The sequence below is a fragment of the Anguilla rostrata genome, chromosome 17 (assembly GCF_018555375.3).
Source record: "Anguilla rostrata isolate EN2019 chromosome 17, ASM1855537v3, whole genome shotgun sequence".
Taxonomy (NCBI): domain Eukaryota; kingdom Metazoa; phylum Chordata; class Actinopteri; order Anguilliformes; family Anguillidae; genus Anguilla; species Anguilla rostrata.
Genome location: NC_057949.1, coordinates 24,962,681 through 24,979,629, shown reverse-complemented (window position 1 = coordinate 24,979,629; position 16,949 = coordinate 24,962,681). Strand labels below are relative to the sequence as shown.

At 45.3% G+C, this 16,949-nt stretch overlaps 1 protein-coding gene across 8 annotated transcripts; it reads left to right on the top strand.

The window, feature by feature from the left end:
- The first annotated feature begins 822 nt into the window (after nt 1-822).
- Nucleotides 823-16,757, top strand: LOC135243042 (adhesion G protein-coupled receptor E5-like). 8 transcript variants are annotated; one of them, XM_064314504.1, is made up of 21 exons: nt 825-1,157; nt 3,433-3,513; nt 3,930-4,076; nt 4,584-4,736; nt 6,099-6,230; nt 7,428-7,559; nt 8,323-8,475; nt 9,839-9,970; nt 10,539-10,582; nt 10,737-10,847; nt 11,316-11,469; nt 12,422-12,541; nt 12,761-12,951; nt 13,448-13,618; nt 13,825-14,019; nt 14,200-14,417; nt 14,794-14,860; nt 15,321-15,412; nt 15,548-15,716; nt 16,287-16,379; nt 16,591-16,757. In XM_064314504.1, the coding sequence occupies exons 1-21, from the start codon at nt 1,130-1,132 to the stop codon at nt 16,630-16,632; spliced, it is 2,625 nt and encodes an 874-aa protein (XP_064170574.1). In that variant the 5' UTR covers nt 825-1,129; the 3' UTR covers nt 16,633-16,757. The 8 variants fall into 8 exon arrangements, with proteins under 8 accessions (XP_064170578.1, XP_064170574.1, XP_064170576.1 ...); XM_064314507.1 differs by having other exon boundaries at nt 826-1,157; nt 6,099-6,123; nt 7,453-7,559; XM_064314508.1 differs by lacking the exon at nt 8,323-8,475 and having other exon boundaries at nt 823-1,157.
- Nucleotides 16,758-16,949: the final 192 nt, after the last annotated feature.

Here is a 16,949-nt window from a genome sequence, read left to right as displayed (position 1 = left end):
CTGTATGTTAAACGAATTAAAATAAGGCGATATTATTCACAATGCTGTACTTTTCTGCCTTTTTCTACAAGTCTTCTACAAGTATTTAATATGCACTGTGGTCATCATTGAGGTGGCCTGGGATACCTGAAATGGAGAACTTTGCACATTACAACACAGCCATTGTGAGCGCCTGAATTTCCTGTTACTTCAGGACATGCTGTATCCCGCAAACAGTGTAGCGGGTCCTCCTGGCCTCGGCATGTATCACCACACATCAGTGAAAATACAACCTACAGCCATAGCAAAAGCGCTACTAAGCGGTAACCACTGGCGACTGTAGCCAAACGTCCAGCTAAAGCGTAACTACAGCTCCTCCTAGTTTGACTTAGCGTAGGTTAGGTCGGTGTAATGTTCACTGTGTGAGCTGGACTTTAATGTATTCATAGCTATGAATACTGTTACAAAATGAGTATTGTACCTTATCAGACCTGTGTCTGTCTGTTGTTCCAATGACCTTCGGATAAAAGCATCTGCCAAATAAATGTGCTGTAATGTAATGTAATGTACAGGCTCCAGGAGAAAATGACTGAAGTCTACGGGCGTGTTTCCTATTTGTTTTCTCATAGTCAGAATGTAGAGGAAATGGCTTACGCACAGCTGCCACCCCCTGGAATCACAGAACAGGGATCAATGACGTGCATTTAATTTCTGGAAGCTATCCTCTCCTCCTCTCTCTCTCTTCCCCCTCTTCCTTTCCCTCTCTCTACCTCCCCCCCCCCTCTCCTCTCGCCGCCTATGACACAGGAGGTTCCTCTTGTTCAAGTGTTGAGTACAGCTCTGTGCAATGAAAAAGCCCTGCCCAGAGAGGCTGAACTCACGAGAAGGAGAGGAAAAGAGAGAGAGAGAGAGAGAGAGAGAGAGAGAACCATTTCAATGAGCATACAGAGAGGTTTTGTCATTTAGCTGATCGGCAGCACAGCTGTTTAAACTTGAATCATTTGGTCTAAGCTTGACTTTGCTGCTTGTCGGCTTGTCTGTTTTAAATTTACATTTTGGTTAAAGGCTGTTTTTTATTTAATAATTTTTTTTTTAAGGTCTGTGTCTTCCTTTTTCTATTTGAGTGGTTTGGTCATCTTCTTTTTCCATCATGAGGGCAGTGTTTTTGCTGATTCTGGGTAAGTCACTTTCCTTAAGGCGATCACTTAATCTTGTGTCACTTTTTAAGATAATCAATAGACCCCGACCGATATATCGGTTTGGCCGATATATCGGCCATTATTTGACTTTTTTGACGACATCGGGATCGGCAGTTATGCAGCCGATGTGTTCCGATTTTTAAATAAGTATAATAAACAAAAAAAAACATTGATTATTTATCTGTACTTGCCTGTTCGAACGTTGTAAGAATTATCCAGTAGAGGGAGCTCTAATAGAAGTGTGAACTGCAGCAGCTGACGCGCTACTTCTGTAATAAGACGTTTGTTACTCGTGCCTCATTTTATATTCTCCACTGCAAGACTTGTCTGCACAGATTCGATTGCCGCAATAAAGATATGTATATTTAGTGAAAGTTTTTAATTAAATGCGTTTATACGACCACTGTGTTTATCAATACTCATTATAAAGCGAGCGAGCTAGCTAACATATTTGGTTCACTTTAGCAAACTAGCTGGCTAGTAAGCCTTTATGAAGTGGCAGTGAGCACATAAGCAGCGTAGGATCTACATTTCCAGAGGACATCGCTGTATTCTCAAATAAATAACCAGCCAAAATAAAATGGTGATTGGATGCATCACACATTTGTTTTTTTATCTGAGATAATGATATTAGCTACTAAGATGCTGTGTCAATTACCAACGCGTTATTGCAAGCGAGTGTGTCATCTAGTTACGCGTCATCGTAGCAAGCTAACCAGACAGTAAAAACGCCGATACAACACTTCTAACGTGGATCATTTTAAGCCATGTTATCTAGCTTTGTCATGATAACATGACAGAAGGATTGCTGTTGGAGAAGTGAATCAACCAACAGTTAGCGCGGGTAACCTGCACGAAAGCGCATTGTAGTTTCTTTCACCACCGAATTCTTATGGACAAGCCTCACGTTACGTATTTCATCCAGTCAATTTAGTTTCATCTAACGTTACACTTGATTCACTCATTAGCTCCGCTAGATAAAGTCTTACTCTTTGAGATAATGTAGTAGGAATAAAATAAGAAAATATAATTCATTTACTGAGAATAGATACTAAGAAATAATAATAAAAAATTAATAACAACAACAATCATAAAAATATTCATAAAATGCATGTTTGAAACTGGAAAACTGATTTTTTTTAAATTAATTTTTTTATAGATGGCTGGAAAAGAAAGGAGTAAAAGAAACGTGTCGAGTTATTTTGAATTCACACCACTTGAAGATGGTGTTAATATATATATATAATATATATATATATATATATATATATAATATATATTTAATTTAATATCATTTTTTACATTTACATTTTTTTATCTATCAAAAAGTTCTTTGTGTGTTTATTTTTATTTATTTGTTTGCTTATAAGTTAAATGTTCTCAAATATAGAAACTTTGATAAAATATAAGTTTTTCAAATTGATTTGAAAATGTTGCACTTTTTGATGAAGTGGACATTATTGTCATCACTTTGATTCTGTGGATTGAAAAACTATTGGCTTCGTTGTGGTTTAGGTAGAGTGTGGTATTGTGCTGTTAGTTTTGTGTTGCGTAACTATGATGTGTGTAATAGCAGTGCTGATTGGGTTGCCATGGTGTCGGTGTTAGTGATGTACACCAAGGGAAGAGAGTGTGTGGTATTGGTGGATATGGTGCTGGTGTTTGTGGTTCTGTTGTAGTGGAAAGTGTGTGGTATTGGTGGATATGGTCTTGGCATTAGTGGTTATGCTGGAGGGGAGAGTGTGTGGTATTGGTGGATATGGTGCTGGTGTTTGTGGTTCTGTTGTAGTGGAGAGTGTGTGGTATTGGTGGATATGGTGCTGGTGTTTGTGGTTCTGTTGTAGTGGAGAGTGTGTGGTATTGGTGGATATGGTGCTGGTGTTTGTGGTTCTGTTGTAGTGGAGAGTGTGTGGTATTGGTGGATATGGTGATGGTGTTTGTGGTTTTGTTGTAGTGGAGAGTGAGCGGTATCGGTGGATATGGTGCTGGTGTTTGTGGTTCTGTTAAGTGTGATTCCATTATGTTAGGAGTTTCTCACAAGGTCATGGAATAACATAAAATGTTTTTTTTTTTTTTTAACCCATTTCCTGCCATTGGTTTGGAATTATGGGTAATGATGGCACCTGCATTGTAGCTCCCTTCTGTAGTTTCTGGTGGTCAGTGGTCTTTTAAAAGTGCACGGCTTTTGAATGTACCCAGAAACGCGTTGGATGATGAAGATGATGATGACGGCAGCTTCGACTTCCTCCTGCAGGTCTCTCTTTCTCCCTGATGGCAGATTTGGCACTCTCAGCCTGCTCAATAGGGTTTGAAACACGACCTGATGGTTGTTTAGGTAAGTTTCCCGCAATAATTATAATATGCGACCAGTAGCTGGATATATTTGCTAAGACCATCTGCATTTGGTACGGGCCTCATGGGTCTTCCCGATTTTGAACCCACAACCTTCTGGTGCCTGACCATGATCCCATAACTCCGTGACACACCTCCTTTATGTGGACTTTTAATTTGTAAATGATGACCGGTGGAATCACCTTCAGTCCTTAAATTTAACTGACAGTTAAAAATCAGCATTTAAAAATTCACAACTACACCTTGATTCACAGACTTTTTGGCACGTTAGTTGTTGGCAAGTTCAGCAATCACTAAAACCGCACCGCTGTCATTTACTTGTATGCCAAAGACATATGCGGCTTGAATACAGGCCAGTGTTTTTCCGATCTTCAGCTCTGATGTTATTTCCCCTTACAGATGTGGATGAATGCGCCGATAAGGAGAGGCCAGTCTGTGGATCGAATGCGGTGTGCTTCAACAGCAATGGCAGCTACTACTGCCAGTGTGACTCTGGGTACAGAACGAGATCACGTGCTGTCAATTTCACACGTGATTCATGTGGAGGTAATACTGCTCAAACCCTCACCTGTCAGAGTGGGAAGAAGTGGCAGTTTAAAAAAAAACAAATTATGAACGTAGACTTCGTTAGAAGAGGGAAGCCTTGCCAAGGGGGTGTAGTTGTATATTTTTTATAGAGAAAAATGAGCATTTGTCCAGGGTCTGTTCCTGCTTCTTGCCCAATGCACGCTGGGATAGGCTCTGGCAACCCCCGCGACCTTGCTCAGGATGAGCGGGCATAGATAATGGATGGATGGATGGATGGATGACCATTTGTATTTGAATGGGGTCTTCCTCCAATGCAGTATCAATAAAAAAATATCAGACGAAGCAGTGTGTTCTCTTATGCAGCCATCACATTGCGTGTGTTATCATCATTTATCATATCTTAAACCATTTCTTTTTTTGCGTGAGAAATGAATTCGACCATGTCATGCCTGGAGTCTTTTTTCTTTTGTGCACGTGAAATATTAATTATTCAGTACGTGAAAACATTTTTTTGTTGTTCTGCAGACATCAATGACTGTACTGAAATGAAGAATTATTGTGGTCCCAACACAAAATGTAAGAACACAGTGGGATCGTATTCCTGCAGCTGCAAACAGGGATTCGTCTCCAGCAACGGGACAGAAGCTTTTTTGGCCACCGATGGGATCACATGTAAAGGTCAGATTGTCCCTCATTACTTTTATGGAATTTGGGGGAAGGGTGTTTCAGTCTTAATGAAATATTTTAGATTTTGCTTCAAGTTTTTTTTTTTCCATAGATGTAGGAAAAAGTTAATTACTGTCCCAACCACAGCTGTGCTTCCACTTCCTCTCTCTCTGTGCTAGCATCCTTCCACTGATCTACAGACAACATCTCTGTCCCTCCCTCTCTTTCTCTATCTCCCTCTTTCTCCCCCTCTCTCTTTCTCTCTCTCTCTCTTTCTCCCTCTCTTTCTCTTAATAAACTATTTTCACTTACTCAGAAGGCTTCTGTCTTCTACTCATATAGAGTTCACCGTTCATTTGTCCATATGCTTAAATCATTAACCAATATTTCCAAATATTTTTTTTCCCTGAAAGCATCTGGAATTTGAAAGGTTTAAATTTGAGAGGTATTCCTGTGACAGACCACACCCTGATTTGTGTTTCCATGACACCGATACACGTATCTCTGCTCAATGGATTTTATTCGGTTATGTGTACATTTTTTTTGCTCATTCAAAGCTCTGGGATCAGTGGCCCAGGTCAAACCCCTGCTCTGCAGTCATTAAGAACTATTCTGGGATGAGTGATCTGGGTTTTACTCTGCTCTTTTCTTCTTCTCTCTCCCTTTCCTCTCCTCTCCTCTCCTCTTCTCCCCTCTCCCAACATCTCTGTTCTTTCCCCTCCTCCCCCCTTCCCTCTGCCTCCCACCCTCCTACCTTGCTTTTTCTCCCTTCCCCTCAATCAACCCCTCCCTCCCACCTTCTCTCGTCCCTCTCTCTCCCCTCGACCTGCAGGCTATTCAGCAAGAGGATGGGGGGAGCATGTAGATCTGTCTATGTGATCTCATGCCCTTCTCTGCCTCTTGCCTTTCATGTGAGTGTTGTGTCCTCCTCGGGACAGCAGTGCAGTATAATGGGTAAGGAACTGGTCTTGTAACCTAAAGGTCACGGGGTCGATTCTCAGGAAGGACATTGCCGTTGTACCCTTGAGCAAGATACTTAACCTGCATTGCTTCAGTGTGTATCCAGCAGTTTAAATGGATGAGAGTGTCTGCAAAATGTCTCTAATATAATGTTCTGTTCTTTCCACTGGCAGCATCTTTGCTGTGGCTCCACCCCCTTAAATATAGGCCCCGCCCTCAGCCTGCCCTTGGCCCCACTCTCAGCTGGCCTCGCTGACATCCAGGAACAATATATATCACTGTATTAGATAGCTATGCACAGAAGCAAAATTACCTTAGGATGTCCTATTGTTGTTGTTGATGGCTGATTGTCATCCATCCCTCTCTTATACCCTCCCTCCTTCTCCGTCTTTACCCCCCCCCCCCCGTCCCCAGATGTAGATGAGTGCTCGTCTGATATGTTGATCTGCGGAAAGGGTGGAGACTGCACCAACACAGAGGGCAGCTACAAGTGCATCTGCAAGAGTGGATTTATTAACTATGGCATTGACCTGGCAAAGTGTGTTGGTGAGTGAGTAGGTAATGGGCAGAGGGCGTAATCACCACTAGGGGGCAACGCTGCGTAGTTCAGTCCAGCGTTTCCAACATAATGCTTTTGTTACGAGACCTGGGGATGCCACCAGACCCCACCAACACCATTCTGATTCTGTCTTGCGATATCCACATCCGACAATCTGCAGTTTTGAGACTTCCTGAAAGTGCACGCATTCTGTGTTGGATCTCCATGATGGATGGTGCAGTGGGTAGCTCTGTCGCCTCACAGCAATAAGGTCTTGGGTTCAAATCCGGTGACAGACCACACCCTGATTTGTGTTTCCATGACACGGATACACGTATCTCTGCTCAATGGATTTTATTCGGTTATTTGTACATTTTTTTTGCTCATTCAAAGCTCTGGGATCAGTGGCCCAGGTCAAACCCCTGCTCTGCAGTCATTAAGAACTATTCTGGGATGAGTGATCTGGGTTTTACTCTGCTCTTTTCTTCTTCTCTCTCCCTTTCCTCTCCTCTCCTCTCCTCTCCTCTTCTCCCCTCTCCCAACATCTCTGTTCTTTCCCCTCCTCCCCCCTTCCCTCTGCCTCCCACCCTCCTACCTTGCTTTTTCTCCCTTCCCCTCAATCAACCCCTCCCTCCCACCTTCTCTCATCCCTCTCTCTCCCCCCTCGACCTGCAGGCTATTCAGCAAGAGGATGGGGGGAGCATGTAGATCTGTCTATGTGATCTCATGCCCTTCTCTGCCTCTTGCCTTTCATGTGAGTGTTGTGTCCTCCTCGGGACAGCAGTGCAGTATAATGGGTAAGGAGCTGGTCTTGTAACCTAAAGGTCACGGGGTCGATTCTCAGGAAGGACATTGCCGTTGTACCCTTGAGCAAGATACTTAACCTGCATTGCTTCAGTGTGTATCCAGCAGTTTAAATGGATGAGAGTGTCTGCAAAATGTCTCTAATATAATGTTCTGTTCTTTCCACTGGCAGCATCTTTGCTGTGGCTCCACCCCCTTCAATATAGGCCCCGCCCTCAGCCTGCCCTTGGCCCCACCCCCAGCTGGTCTCGCTGACATCCAGGAACATTATATATCACTGTATTAGATAGCTATGCACAGAAGCAAAATTACATTAGGATGTCCTATTGTTGTTGTTGATGGCTGATTGTCATCCATCCCTCTCTTATACCCTCCCTCCTTCTCTGTCTTTACCCCCCCAGATGTAGATGAGTGCTCAGCTGTTAGGTCGATCTGCGGAAAGGGTGGAGACTGCACCAACACAGAGGGCAGCTACAAGTGCATCTGCAAGAGTGGATTTATTAACTATGGCATTGACCTGGCAAAGTGTGTTGGTGAGTGAGTAGGTAATGGGCGGAGGGGGCAGAAGCAGAGGGCGTAATCACCACTAGGGGGCAACGCTGCGTAGTTCAGTCCAGCGTTTCCAACATAATGCTTTTGTTACGAGACCTGGGGATGCCACCAGACCCCACCAACACCATTCTGATTCTGTCTTGCGATATCCACATCCGACAATCTGCAGTTTTGAGACTTCCTGAAAGTGCACACATTCTGTGTTGGATCTCCATGATGGATGGTGCAGTGGGTAGCTCTGTCGCCTCACAGCAATAAGGTCTTGGGTTCAAATCCGGCCTGGGCCTTTCTGTGTCCGTGTGGGTTTCCTCCAGGTACTTTTGGTTTGCAGGTAGGTGAATTGGAGACTCTAAATTGCCCATAGCTATGAGTGTGTGAGGGAATGGTGTGTATGACTAGGTGACAGGTGGCCTGTCCAGGTTGTATTCCTGCCTCTCACCCATTGTACGCTGGGATAGGCTCCAGCTTGCAGGATATTCAGCAAGAGTCTGAGAGGATGGATGGCCATTTGTATTTGAACGCGGTCTTCCTCCAATGCAGTATCAATACAAAATATCGGATGAAGCAATGCGTTCTCTTATGCAGCCATCAAATTGCGTGTGTTATCATTTATCATATCTTAAACCATTTCTTTTTTTGCGTGAGAAATGAATTAGACTGTGTCATGTCTGGAGTCTTTTTTCTTTTGTGCACGTGAAATATTAACTATTCAATATGTGAAAACATTTTCTTGTTGTTCTGCAGACATAAACGAGTGTAATGAAACCAGGGATTATTGTGGTCCCAACACAACATGTCAGAACACAATAGGATCGTATTCCTGCAGCTGCAAACAGGGATTCGTCTCCAGCAACGGGACAGAAGCTTTTTTGGCCACCGATGGGATCACATGTAAAGGTCAGATTGTCCCTCATTACTTTTATGGAATTTGGGGGAAGGGTGTTTCAGTCTTAATGAAATATTTTAGATTTTGCTTCAAGTTTTTTTTTTTTCCATAGATGTAGGAAAAAGTTCATTACTGTCCCAACCACAGCTGTGCTTCCACTTCCTCTCTCTCTGTGCTAGCGTCTTTCCACTGATCTACAGACAACATCTCTGTCCCTCCCTCTCTTTCTCTGTCTCCCTCTTTTTCTCTCTCCCCTTCTCTCTCATTCTCCCTCTCCCTCTCTTTCTCTTAATAAACTATTTTCACTGACTCAGAAGGCTTCCGTCTCCTATTTACATAGAGTTCACCGTTCATTCGTCTATATGCTTAAATCATTAACCGGCACCTTGGAAATATTTCCAAATATTTTTTTTTCCCTGAAAGCATCTGGAATTTGAAAGGTTTAAATTAGAGAGGTATTCCTGTGACAGACCACACCCTGATTTGTGTTTCCATGACACCGATACACGTATCTCTGCTCAATGGATTTTATTTGGTTATTTGTACATTTTGTTTTGCTCATTCAAAGCTCTGGGATCAGTGGCCCAGGTCAAACCCCTGCTCTGCAGTCATTAAGAACTATTCTGGGATGAGTGATCTGGGTTTTACGCTGCTCTTTTCTTCTTCTCTCTCTCTTTCCTCTCCTCTCCTCTTCTCCCCTCTCCCAACATCTCTGTTCTTTCCCCTCCTCCCTCCTTCCCTCTGCCTCCAATCCTCCTACCTTGCTTTTTCTCCCTTCCCCTCAATCAACCCCTCCCTCCCACCTTCTCTCGTCCCTCTCTCTCCCCTCTCGACCTGCAGGCTATTCAGCAAGAGGATGGGGGAGCATGTAGATCTGTCTATGTGATCTCATGCCCTTCTCTGCCTCTTGCCTTTTATGTGAGTGTTGTGTCCTCCTCGCGACAGCAGTGCAGTATAATGGGTAAGGAACTGGTCTTGTAACCTAAAGGTCACGGGGTCGATTCTCAGGAAGGACACTGCCGTTGTACCCTTGAGCAAGGTACTTAACCTGCATTGCTTCGGTGTGTATCCAGCAGTTTAAATAGATGAGAGTGTCTGCAAAATGCCTGTAATATAATGTTCTGTTCTTTCCACTGGCAGCATCTTTGCTGTGGCTCCACCCCCTTCAATATAGGCCCCGCCCTCAGCCTGCCCTCGGCCCCACCCTCAGCTGGCCTCGCTGACATCCAGGGACATTATATATCACTGTATTAGATAGCTATGCACAGAAGCAAAATTACCTTAGGATGTCCTATTGTTGTTGTTGATGGCTGATTGTCATCCATCCCTCTCTTATACCCTCCCTCCTTCTCCGTCTTTACCCCCCCCCCCCAGATGTAGATGAGTGCTCGTCTGATATGTTGATCTGCGGAGAGGGTGGAAACTGCACCAACACAAAGGGCAGCTACAAGTGCATCTGCAAGAGTGGATTTATTAACTATGGCATTGACCTGGCAAAGTGTATTGGTGAGTGAGTAGGTAATGGGCGGAGGGGGCAGAAGCAGAGGCTAATCACCACTAGGGGCAACGCTGCATAGTTCAGTCCAGCGTTTCCAACATAATGCTTTTGTTACGAGACCTGGGGATGCCACCAGACCCCACCAACACCATTCTGATTCTGTCTTGCGATATCCACATCCAACAAGTTTTGAGACTTCCTGAAAGTGCACGCATTCTGTGTTGGATCTCCATGATGGATGGTGCAGTGGGTAGCTCTGTCGCCTCACAGCAATAAGGTCTTGGGTTCGAATCCGGCCTGGGCCTTTCTGTGTCCGTGTGGGTTTCCTCCAGGTACTTTGGTTTGCAGGTAGGTGAATTGGAGACTCTAAATTGCCCATAGCTATGAGTGTGTGAGGGAATGGTGTGTATGACTAGGTGACAGGTGGCCTGTCCAGGGTGTATTCCTGCCTCTCACCCATTGCACGCTGGGATAGGCTCCAGCACCCCCAGTGACCCTGCCCTGGATAAGCGGGTAAAGATAATGGACAGATGGATCTCCATGGTGGTCTCTAACAAATCTCTCATTCTCCCTTAGAGCTGCCCTACAAACATTTTGCACCAGTGGGTTCACATGACCAGGTACTCTTCACTTTGAAAAATTGGGTCATTACTGACCTCTAATGGAGATTCAGACTGAACAGATACAATGGTGAACGTGTCACCTTTTACGGACTCAACTTTCCTCCATCCCTTTCTCTGAATCCTTTCCCCCCTCTCCTCGATTCCCTCTCAGATACCAGCAGGGCTTGAAAAAGTTTTATCGCTGACGAGAGACGGATGCAATGCCCTGAATGGTTCTCCTAGACCAGCAGGAGGACAACTCTGTGGAGAGACGCTGTTGGAGGTGAAACCAAACCTGATTTGTTCACCACGACTCCCAACAACCCCCAACCAACCCACAGCTTCACAGCACCCTAACCAACAACTAACGCAAACCACCATCCCAAAACTCAAACTACATAAACAGTCAACTCAGGTGTCTTTACAGAAGCACATTACATTGCATTGTAGGCATTTAGCAGACACTCTTATCCAGAACGACTTACACAAATTTCTTAAAAAAAATTTGTGTAAGTCGTTCTACAGCTGGATATATACTGAAGCAATGCAGGTGAAGTACCCCGCTCAAGGGTACGACGGCAGTGTCCTATCCCGGGAATTGAACCTGTGACCTTTAGGTTACAAGACCGGTTCCTTACCCATTACACTACACTGCTGCCCATCACAGCGGCAGTACATCACGTCCACTGAATATATTCTCTCCCTCTCTCCCACCCCTCATTTTTTTTTCTTTCTTCATGGCTTCCTCCAGAGCCTGTTAACCAAAATCGACAAGCTGCTGTCGGCTGGGCCGCTGAAAGATAACCGCATGGTAACCCACTTCCTGAAGGTGGTAGAGGATGCCCTGTGGCGGATAGCGCATCTATTGCCCAATAACAGGACCAGGAAATCCACTGACCACACAGGTAGGAGCTCCATTCAACGGCTGCACGCTGCTGCACGCTCCCGTCCGCTGACAGCTGTTTTACCTGCTGCTGATCACCGTGACTTTGCACAGTCCAGTCTGTGGGCTGTTTTTTTGGGCTGGTCATACGCTCTCAGCAAAAAAAGGGTTCTTTGGCTTATCTGTATAGGGGAAGTGCTTTTAGACAGTGACAGACAGAGACTATCTTCCCTGGCAACTGTCAGATGAAGTGAAGGTCTTAGAAGTATTCTTTGAAACAGTGAAACCAAATCCCAAACCAGCATAGGTCTGCTTGCCAGATGGGATACTGTCATTGTACACTGTCACAGTAAAATACTGAGCTGTGTGTGTTGTATGAAAAAAGAATATATGCTGTGTAAGTTGGGCTGGATATGAGTCGATGTACAGTGAGACAATGCAAAAAAAAACTGCAATGCGGCATCTTACAGCAGACTGTAATCTGTAAGGGAAGACAAATGTGAAAAATTTTACCCAGGAACAAGCCTATCTTCTTATTCATCTGCATGCTATTTTAAGCCTACAAGTTAAAAAGCCTAAATTCAACCTGCCTTGATGTTTGTGAAGAGTTCATAGTGAAACCGGTGATAATTCAGCTGGAAGGATGTTTGCACGACAACTTACTACGAGTAAATATTTTCTAATAACATGCGCTTGTTAATTTTGTGATCATTGTAATTTCTTACAGATTTATATTGTACTAAGAACATATCTAATCATATTCTATCAAAATAATATACAGTACATAGTAAATGATGTCCAATTTTTGATTTGCTTCCGTGTGCTAGTATATTAACCACTGGATCACAGACTGTAGTGGGTGGTGAAAAAAAAAGTGTTAATGAGGATGTTATATCACTGCCAGGAGGGAGCTTGGGGTGAACAGGATTGGGGACCCATGCTTCAGGTTGCTTATTCCCTTTGTCTCTCGCCAGACATGTTTTTTTTAGTGGAGAGAGGTCAGATGTCCCCCAAGGGGAAGATCAGCCTGTCGACTGAACACGTACATCTGGATACACACTGGGAGACTGCTGCCGGAGATACCACCTACCCTGGTATTCTTCATCTTTCTCCAAATGCATCATCATCATCATCATCTATATTTCTCTGTTTACCATTACATTACAAATACAAAACATATTTTTATATGGCAATGTGTTATTGTACCCTGGTTAAATTGTTAATTTTTCAAATGATTTTTGAACATTTCTGATGACAATGCGAACACTAAAAAAAAGTGACCTTGACCTCCTGACCCCTGACCTTTGACCCAGGGTTTGCAGCTGTCGCTCTCATGACTTATAAAGGCCTGGAGTCATCCACCAATGACTCATTCCAGGGCCTGAGCGCGGAGCACAAAGGCACCAAATTCTCAATGAACTCCAAAGTGGTGACAGTCAGCGTCAGCAATGCAAACACGGGACACCTGCAGAAACCCGTCACCCTCACCTTCTCACACCTTCAGGTGAGCACAGCCAGCACTGAATCCCGAATCACGAGAAACCGTCTCACACTGTGTTTCTCTCGCTTGTAGCTGTTCTGAATTCTTACCACCACCCCCCCTGTCCCGTACCCCCCCACCCCCACGCCCTCTACATGTGTAGGAGGGTGGAGATCTAGATTGAGAGACGTTATTGATGTAAACTAAATTCACCCCAATATACAGTAGCTCAAGTTTTACTTGGATATAGCCTGGCGACATCCTAGTTGCCTGAAAATCTCTGGCTTTTCAATTGAATTTAGCCAGGTTTTCACCAGAACTCTGGGCTGCCGTTGGCGGGGTGGGGTTGGGGGGGGTTAGGGTTAGGGTTAGAGATAATATAAAAATACATCTGTATCCTGGGCTTGGGAATTACGCCCAGCACCCCTGTCTGAACGCCCTAAATGCCATTTCACCACAAAAATGTTCCCTGGGTCACTTCCTGTTCTGCTTTCCACCTCACTTCCTGTTCTTCTCCCAGGGAACGGAGGAGAACCGCTCCCACTCCTGCGTTTACTGGGACGGGGCGAGCACCGGCGGGGGCTGGTCTGAGCGGGGCTGTGAGGTGGTGCGCTCCAACTCCACGCACACGGTGTGCTCCTGCTCTCACCTGGGCAGCTTCGCTGTGCTGATGGCGCTGTACAAGGTGGAGGTGAGGCCGACGGGGGGGGGGAGGGGCTGACGGAGGGAGGAGCCCATGGGGGGAGGGGATTTTTGCCCACCTCTCCCTGAATAGTGTGTGCATGTAAGATATTTTCTTGTTGTTGTGGAGAGGGCAAAGGAATGGAAGACAGCTCTTGAGTGTGTAGCGAATACAGAGGGACACCTCAAGCATGTACCTTGTTTGTTTGTTGGCAGGATGCATTCCATTTGGAGGTGATCACCTGGGTGGGGCTTTCCGTGTCTCAGGTGTGCCTTCTGCTCTGCATCGTCACCTTCTTCTGCTGCCGCTCCATCCAGGGAACACGCAACACCATCCACCTCCACCTCTGCGTCTGCCTCTTCATCGCCAACCTCGTCTTCCTCGCAGGCATCTCCAGCACACAGAACAAGGTGTGTGGGTTTGTGTCTGTGTGTGTGTGCGTGTGCGTGTGTGTGTGTGGGTGTCTGTGTGTGTCTGTTTGTGTGTGTGTATGGTTTGTGTGTGTGTGTGCGTGCTACAAAGAGAGATAGTCTATCTGTTTTGCAATCATGTCTCCCCCCCCCCCCTCTCTCTCTCCCTCTCTCTCTCAGGTTGGCTGTGCGCTTGTGGCCGGTCTCCTTCACTTCTTCTTCCTGGCGGCGTTCTGCTGGATGTGTCTGGAGGGGGTGCAGCTGTACCGCATGGTGGTGCTGGTCTTCAACACCACGCTGCACCCCCGCTGCATGACGGCGGCCGGTTACGGCATTCCCGCCATCATCGTCGCCATTTCCGCCGGCGTCCGCTCCGAGGGATACGGCACCGAGCGAGTGTGAGGAACCCTCTGATTGGCTGTCTGTCTGTCTGTCTGTCTCTCTGTCTGACTGTCTGTCTGTCTGTCTGTCTGTCTCTCTGTCTGATTGTCTGTCTGTCTGTCTCTCTGCCTGTCTGTCTGTCTGATTGTCTGTCTGTCTGTCTGTCTGTCTGCCTGTCTGTCTCTCTGAGCCTGTCTCTCTGCCTGTCTGTCTTTCTCTCTGCCTGTCTGTCTCTCTGATTGTCTGTCTGCCTGCCTGTCTGTCTCTCTGCCTACCTGTCTGTCTGCCTGTCTGTCTGTCTCTGCCTGCCTATCTGTCTGTCTGTCTGTCTCTCTGCCTGCCTGTATGTCTGTCTGTCTCTCTGCTTTGTAACAGTGCTGTGTCTTTCCACAGCTGCTGGCTGACTTCAAAGCAGGGATTAATTTGGAGTTTCTTTGGTCCTGTCTGCATAATCATCACGGTGAGTCTCACACATTGAGATATAAGAACCCACCCCACCACCCTGCACCGAATCTGACCCCCCCCCCCCCATTGCAGCCCCACCGCAGTCCGGTCCTTCATGTACCCTAAGACTAAGTGTTTCTTTTTGGGGGCTACTGGGAGGCTTGTCCTGTTAAAACGCTGGGTTCCTGTCTGTGGATGTTTGCTGTGGTCCGGTATCTAATCCAGACCATGTCAGTACAGTCTGTGAATAGCAGGCCACATGGTAGCACACTGTTGGCCATAGCATTCTGCACAGATAGAGGGCTTTAGTCAGTGGGTTTATCCTCATACCATTGCTCACCAGTGACCTCCTCTAGTTTTAGGTGGTGAGAAAATACTTGTCTGTGGTCTCCTGAAGAGTTTTCTGTGCTAAGACAGGTTTAGGAACACAATTACACTATTTTGGAATATTTTTCACAATCACCATTCTCTCCCAGGTGAACGTCTTCTTCTTCCTAATAACAGTGTGGAAGTTGGCAGAAAAGTTCTCTAGCCTCAACCCAGACTTCTCCAACCTGAGGAAGATCAAGTATGTGCACAATACATGCATATACTACACATTATAAGAATACACATATAGCCCCACATACTGTCACCACAAGTATCTAATACTGTTATATACACATATATTACAATCATCAATGCCTGATGTCCCCCCCTGCAGGACATTCACAGTAACTGCAGTCGTTCAGCTGTGCGTGTTGGGCAACATGTGGATCTTCGGCTATTTCCTGTTTGAAAAAGGCAATCGCCCCTTGGAGTGCATTTTCACTGTCCTCAACAGCCTACAGGGGGCGCTGCTGTTCCTGATGCACTGCCTGCTCTCCAAACAGGTGTGCTGTTCACTCACCCACACGCACGCGCACACACACACACGCCCACACATACACATACACACACACCCACACATACACATACACACCTCTGATGGCCTTTTCCCCCTCCTAGTCTGTGTATACTCATTCTCTCACAGTTTTCATTCTTTTTCCAGCCACTGCCACTATGACTCCCCATACATTAGATTTTGGTATATGCTCATAGACATGATTACATGCTCATAGACATGATTAACATGACTGCAATAGATTATATTCAACTACAGAAAATTTGGACCATTTGCAAAAATAAATAAATAAATAAAACACACTGGAGTGAATCTTGTATTGACTGACGGCATTGTGTTCAGAGAGATTCACAAAACAGTGCTTTAGATTTGCCTTGAATGTGCAAAGATGAAAATAGTTCAATAGTTCATGTGTTTTTGAATCAAAGCACATTTGTTGTTGTGCTTTTCATTTATTTGACCATAGTATCCAGAAAGGTGTGTTTGCAGTCAAGAAAAATGATCACTTAAATACCATGTTTTAATCACAATCCTGCCTGCCTTCTGCTGCCCCCCTCAGGTGAGAGAAGAGTATGGCAAGTTCCTGTCCCACCTCTGTACGTCTCAGAAGAAATATTCTGAATTCAGCACCAACCAATCTGGCAGCTCCCGGGTACGCTCACAGCCTCTCTCTCCCCCTCCCCCCCCCCCCCCCCCCCACACACACTCACCCTCATGCACTTTAAGGAGAAGAGCACATGTTCTCCCCTGTCTACATATCACAGTAGCGTCCCCACTGTCCAGTGCTGATACTAACCGTGTTGGTAGTATGCTGTTATAGCAGAGTTGATAGTAACAGTGTTGATGGTCTTTGTTTCTCATAGGCTTCCAAGAGTGCTCAGCACACAGGAGAGTCACGAATCTGATGGCTACACCAAGACCCATGATGCTTTCAAGTGCTGGACACTGTCTTTTCCACCATGGCCCCCTCTTTGACCTCCTCTGCTCCCCCTAGTGATCGTTACTGCATAAGATAAGAATCTGAGCTGAATTAATGCAATCAGCAAGGTAGCGCAAATCTATTGGCTAACTAGTCAAGAGAGAGCCAGGCTATTGCTAGACTCCATAAAGAAAAACTATTTGGTAATTTGAGTCAGGGAGGTAATATTATTGGTGGATTCTTTGGGGTAGAGAAATCACTCTATATCTTTCTATCAAAAAGTGTTGCATTATAGAACAATTG

Bases quoted from the DNA above. Each gene is read 5' to 3' on its own strand.
- LOC135243042 (XM_064314504.1), top strand. From the start codon at position 1,130: ATGAGGGCAGTGTTTTTGCTGATTCTGG. The intron at 6,231-7,427 runs GTGAGTGAGTAG...TTACCCCCCCAG, and splicing joins TGACCTGGCAAAGTGTGTTG to ATGTAGATGAGTGCTCAGCT. The intron at 10,848-11,315 runs GTGAAACCAAAC...GGCTTCCTCCAG, and splicing joins GTGGAGAGACGCTGTTGGAG to AGCCTGTTAACCAAAATCGA.